Consider the following 6,000-nt stretch of genomic DNA (forward strand, 5'->3'; position numbering starts at 1 on the left):
TGTGTGTGTGTGTGTGTGTGTGTGTGTGTGTGTGTGTGTGTGTGTGAGAACAGGAGGAAGAGTCAGCAGGCAGAGCGAGAGTACGAGAAGGTGAAACACCAGCTGGAGAATCTGGAGGAAAGCGTTCGAGATCGCTGCAAGAAAGAGTTCACAGGTACAGAAGAAAAGTCACCTGAAGGCTTATTACAGCCCCGGTCTTATTTTAGATTTGAGCATTGAACAGAATCTGAAAAGGTAGTTCTCTTCACAGTAAAGTTGCATGTTTACGTGCTAAATGTATGTTTTAAAGGCTTTGTTTCTGCATATTTTAAGGTAGAGCAGCTGCCAGAACGTCTCGAGTCTTTACAGATATTTCCTGTAATCTAGTAGTTTGTACTTAGACCTCGTGTGGACGTCTGTCCCCACCTGAAGGCTTCCGGCGTCCAGCAGACGCAGCACAAACTTCCGTCCACCGAGCTGATTTTTTTTTGTCGTCGGCGTCTCGTCACAGATTAGGACGACGTCGTCTTTTGGCTCAGGCATCAGAGCAGCTTCCCTTCGGGTCTTCTTGGCGAGCTCGGTGGGCCGTTTTCAGCCGAGAACTTGAGGGATCAGTTGTTGAGCTGGAGGGGAAGTCGGCACAGTCATCGCGCGTCGGATGTTTCTAAAGAGACTTTGAAGGGATCGTAGGGGTGTTTGGAAGTGGGGTTGTATGAGGTTCTTCTCCATCGTTTAAACACCTTTAAGTGTACGTTATATTCAGAATATTTTCACCGCTTTACCTTGCTGTCAGACAGATGATATGCTCTCTTTAAAGACAACAGCTGCCTTGCCTTAGTTTGTGTTATTGTGTGTTTTAAGAGGTTAGTTCGTGTTCATACTCTTACTACAGCCCCAACTCAAAGTACAAATGATTTCTGATCTCAGATCTGATGATTGAGATGGAGGACCACACCAGTGACCTGAGCGAGGCCCGGATCCCCTTCCTGGACTACAAAACCTACACCGATCGAAACTTCTTCCTGCCCACCAAGGACGGCGCCAATGACACCATGATCACGGGAAAAATACAAATCCCAGAAGCCCGCAAGGCCATCGTGGCTCAGGCGCTCAACCAGTTCTCCAACCTGCTGAACAGCAAAACGTTTCTCATCAATGTGAGTTTGAAGCTGTTTGTTCTGTCCCTCTTTGTCCTTCAGTCTGTTTCTCACTGTCAGCAAGTTTCAAACTCCGTCTCAGCAAGTTTCTGGCATTTCTTAGAGAAAATTAGATATTGCAGTAAAACAGTATTTCTCCTACAAGACGATGTCCTCGAGCACAACCAGTCCGTCAGACCAGAACCTTCAGGCACTAGAGGTCTTCACAGGTCCAAAACTACCACAGCGTGTTAGGGCCATTTGTAAAAACAAATAATAAATACGGAGTCCAAGAAAAACTCAGAATTTCTGAAATTAAAGTGGTAAATTCACAAGAAAAGAACTTTGATATTCTCTTAGATTAAAGTTGTAAATGTACAAGAATAAAACTTGGATCTTCTCGGAGATTGAAGTCATCAATTTATGAGAAAAAACTCCAAGATTAACGTGGCGTCTTTAAAATCTCGATCATTTCGCCATGTTGGATCAACTTCATCTCACCACAGATGCCGCGTCTCGCCGTGTATTACGTCTGCAGTGGACGACCTGATCAAATCATACTTTGCCGTCGGATTTATCAATAAGGAAACACTTGTTATTTAAACCCAGAATCACCAAATCCTCATCAGCGTCTGGACTTTGAAGAGACGTTGCCGTGAATTTGGGCCTTTTCAGAAAAAAACAGCACACTTTGCTGTAAATTTGTGAGTTTTTTTAATGTAAGTTTACGACATTAATGTTGAAAATTCAGACATTTTTCTTGAGCCCCAGGCTCAGAAATGTATTTATTTTTCTTACCATGGTCCTGATACGCCGTCGTATAAAACCCATCATCATAAATACATTTCTACAAACAGACTCGACCCTCTGACTGTTGTCTCTCGCGTTCACACACAAGAATGGATTTCATCCAAAGCAACTCTTTGTTTCCGCTCTAAAGCCAATACGTCTGTTAACGTGTTGGACTCTTTTACATGCTTGTTTGAGAACCCTGGTCCTTACTACTATCATTATACTTCTACTATTCATTCATTGTGTGTGCTGTATATTGTGCTTTTGTCTGTTGTTGTATTTGTTCTCATGAAACCTGTTAGTTAATTGTCATTGTGTGGGTTAATGTGCGTTTGCGTGTCATATTTAACCGGTTAACAGGAATACTCTGATTTGTGAAAGATGTTTATTTGTACATTTTCACACTGATACTCAAGAAAAGGGGCCGCATCAAATGGATCATAACAATTGGTATTATTCATATACTTATTAGTCTTTCCCGGTCATGTTTTGTTAATTTAACGTCCCCCCCCGCTGTGTTTTCTTCCGCAGTTCATCCGCACGTTGGAGAGCCGTCCGGACTTTAACGCCCGGGCTCGCGGTTACCTGGCCTCCCTGCTGACGGTGGCGCTGCACGGCAAGCTGGAGTATTACACGGACATCATGAGGACGCTGCTGCTGGAGCTGATGGACGAACACGTGCAGAACAAGAACCCCAAACTCATGCTGCGGAGGTGAGGAGGCACAAAGCCTCGTACACACACTAACACACAGCCTGTGAGAGCCGATGATGGTGAACAACACATCTATTATTCATCACGGCTGGTTGTTATTTGCTCACGCTGTATTCTTTAATAGGTTTAAAAGGAGAGAAGAAGTCTCCTGATGCTTTGAGTCTTTTGTGTTTGTAGGTCAGAGACGGTGGTGGAGAGGATGCTCTGTAACTGGATGTCCATCTGTATCTATCAGTTTCTCAGGGTAACACACTCCTTCACTTATTCTCTGTTGTTCTTTACCTTCTTTCTGTTTGTTTTGATTTCTCTTCCATCTCTTCCTCTCGCCTGCTTCTGTTCTTCTTCTGCTCCTTCAGTTATGATTGACTCTGAGGAACTCTTTGTTTCTCTCGTTTGTTAAATCTGTTCAGTCTGAACCTGTGTTTTATTTCTGAGTTCGTACCGACAGCAGCAGCTGAAATGTCTTTCTGCTGTTCTGTGTTTCCATATTTCAACGTTCTCATAACGAAGATTGTGTTCAAAATGTGACGTGTGTTTCTGTTGTGATGAGGATCAAATCCTCCTAAACAACATTTAGACCATCGGACACTAAAACTCCACGATTATGGAGATTTGTATTCTGCATATCACCGTTACATTCTGTACTTAAACACTTTATGTAGACACAACACTACCCTCCCTCTCCTGGTGGTGTTTGAATAACTAAGAAGAAGGATTTACTGCTTTATAAAAATGTATTTAAAGTACTTTCACACCTGCAGGTTGATTCTTGGCTGAAGTTGAAAACGTGTGTTTGAGCGGCTCAGCTGATTCCTGTGATTGGGGAGCGTTTGATTTGTTGCTTTAAGTTCAAGTTCTTTATTGTCATATGCACAACAAACAAAATGAAGAAAGTTGTTGGTCATAAAATGGTTGGATATCTGGCTCCTTCCAACAAAACTAAATGTGTAAATATATACATATATATATGTATATATGTATATATATATGTGTCGCCAGGTGTTAAAGAGATGATGTGTGTGTGTTTTAGGACACAGCAGGAGAGCCTTTATACAAACTCTTCAAGGCCTTGAAGCACCAGGTGGAGAAAGGACCGGTGGACGCCATGATGAAGAAAGCCAAATACACACTGAATGACACGGGGCTGCTGGGGGACGACGTCGAGTACTCTGTACTGGTGAGTACTCGGGACCAGTAGCGTCCCACTCGGGCATTCTTCACTTCTAAATTCAGAAAACTACTTTCATTGTTGCTCACCGTGGGGAACAAGCTTTCAGGTCAGAGTTTGACAGGTGTGTGTGTGTGTGTGTGTGTGTGTGTGTGATATCAGACCCTGCAGGTGTTGGTGCACGGGGAGGGACCAGATGTGACTCCAGTGAAGGTGTTGAGCTGTGACTCCATCACCCAGGTGGGTTTGTTTGCAGAGCTTCTTCTCCGGACGTCAGGGGACAAATATTTGATCAAATTCAGTCCGTGTTGGGAACGTTTTTATGCAGTAAAAGTCAAACCACTGACGGCATCAGCTGAACTTAAAACTATGGACATATTTGTTGTGTATTTCTAGTTGACGCCCTGTAACTTTGGCTAAACACGCTACAATGTGTTACGATAAAATACAATACGATAAGATATGTTGAGATCCGATATGTTGCGATACGATATGTTGCGATACGATATGTTGCGATACGATATGTTGCGATACGATATGTAGCGATACGATATGTAGCGATACGATATGTTGCGATACGATATGTTGCGATACGATATGTTGCGATACGATATGTAGCGATACGATATGTTGCGATACGTTGTGATATGTTGTACGTTGCGATATGTTGAGATCCGATATGTTGCGATACGATATGTTGCGATACGATATGTTGCGATACGATATGTAGCGATACGATATGTTGCGATACGTTGTGATATGTTGTACGTTGCGATATGTTGTACGTTGCGATACGATGCAATGCGATACATTACGAAATAAAACTGCTGTATTTTTTATGTTTTGCGTCGGTGCACATTCTTTACTTTCTGCCCTGCAGGTAAAAGAGAAGATCATCGATCAGGTGTACAGGAACCTGCCGTACTCCCAGAGACCCGAGGTGGAGAGTGTTGCTTTGGGTGAGGAACAGTTATTATATTCACATTTATACAAATAAATCATGTTGCTGTCACAAACCTGGAGTTTGTCACCTCCTGCATGTTTGTAGTGGAACTGCAGGGTTAAAGTAAAACAATTAAATATATGAATGCTGTTATATTAAAGTCTTATAAAGACTATTTCAATGTAAAACAGAGAAACTAAAGATACACATACATAGTTTTATATATAATCTTTATTTAATCCGATAGACTTGCTGTGACCCGAGTCCAGCAGAGAGACGTCATACATGCTTTAATAAGTTCCTCTTCTGCTCCGTCCTCAGAGTGGCGTCCCGGCTCCACGGGTCAGATCCTGTCTGACCTTGACCTCACCTCCCAGAAAGAGGGACGCTGGAAGAGACTCAACACGCTGGCTCATTACAATGTGAGTTCACTCTACGCTTTCAATACCTAGTAATGATCATAATGTTTATATTGTTCTAAGTTATTTGGTAAAGTCCAAAAATGCAAAAACAAAATCCAAATGTTCTGCTGAAAAAATGCAAAAGATATTCTGACACTAATATTTGTTAAATAGTCAAACAGCTTTACCTGAAGTGTGCTTCATATAACAGAGTTCACTCCTCCAGGTCCCTCTGTAGCTCTGCAGTCCAGGATCTCAACCAGCGCCTTTCTTTACTCATGTTGTGTGTCTGCATATAAACGCTGGGAGCTTCTGGGCGTCCATGTTTGTTTTGGTGCTAAAGCAGGATCTGCAGGTTTACCTCCAGAGCTCCTGTTGTTGGTGTATTAACTCAGTCGGAATCCTGAAATCAAAGACTTTCTAAAGAATCTGTGCAAGTTGGTGGAAACATTCTTTCTGTGTGTTCAGTGTGTTCAGGTTTGTCACATTGAAGTTCATGTAGTTTTCAATCAGCTTTGCTTTCGTGTGTTTTTTATTTTTCTGCACTGAAACGACGAGCGTGAGACTGCACGGAACTAAAGACGCTCCACCAGCTCCACCAGCTCCACCAGCTCCACCAGCTCCACCAGCTCCACCAGCTGACATTTAGAGGAAAACGTTTCAGAGACAAAGTGCAGCTTAATAACTGAGCGCGTTGTTCAGAGACGGTGAATCAGGATTTATTCATATGGTTTCCTGTCTTCCAGGTTCGAGATAACGCAACGCTGGTTCTGTCCAGAGTTCTGCACTCGCAGTCTTTCCACCAGCACCAAGACAGCTACGAAGAGAGTACGTACACACACACACACACACACACACACACACACAC

At 42.9% G+C, this 6,000-nt stretch overlaps 1 protein-coding gene across 1 annotated transcript in view; it reads left to right on the plus strand.

Annotated features, from left to right (window-relative positions):
- The window catches only part of plxnb2a.1 (plexin b2a, tandem duplicate 1), a 33,408-nt gene that overhangs the window by 21,349 nt on the left and 6,059 nt on the right, over positions 1–6,000 (plus strand). The window contains exons 25-33 of the mRNA XM_076111630.1: positions 54–154; positions 907–1,136; positions 2,439–2,620; positions 2,798–2,864; positions 3,651–3,797; positions 3,951–4,028; positions 4,669–4,747; positions 5,053–5,153; positions 5,879–5,960. Coding sequence (XP_075967745.1) covers positions 54–154; positions 907–1,136; positions 2,439–2,620; positions 2,798–2,864; positions 3,651–3,797; positions 3,951–4,028; positions 4,669–4,747; positions 5,053–5,153; positions 5,879–5,960 — 1,067 coding nt within the window. The remainder of the gene's footprint in view (positions 1–53; positions 155–906; positions 1,137–2,438; positions 2,621–2,797; positions 2,865–3,650; positions 3,798–3,950; positions 4,029–4,668; positions 4,748–5,052; positions 5,154–5,878; positions 5,961–6,000) is intronic.

Source organism: Anarhichas minor, unplaced genomic scaffold, assembly GCF_050575085.1.
Source record: "Anarhichas minor isolate MPS153535 unplaced genomic scaffold, ASM5057508v1 ptg000045l, whole genome shotgun sequence".
Classification (NCBI taxonomy): Eukaryota; Metazoa; Chordata; class Actinopteri; order Perciformes; family Anarhichadidae; genus Anarhichas; species Anarhichas minor.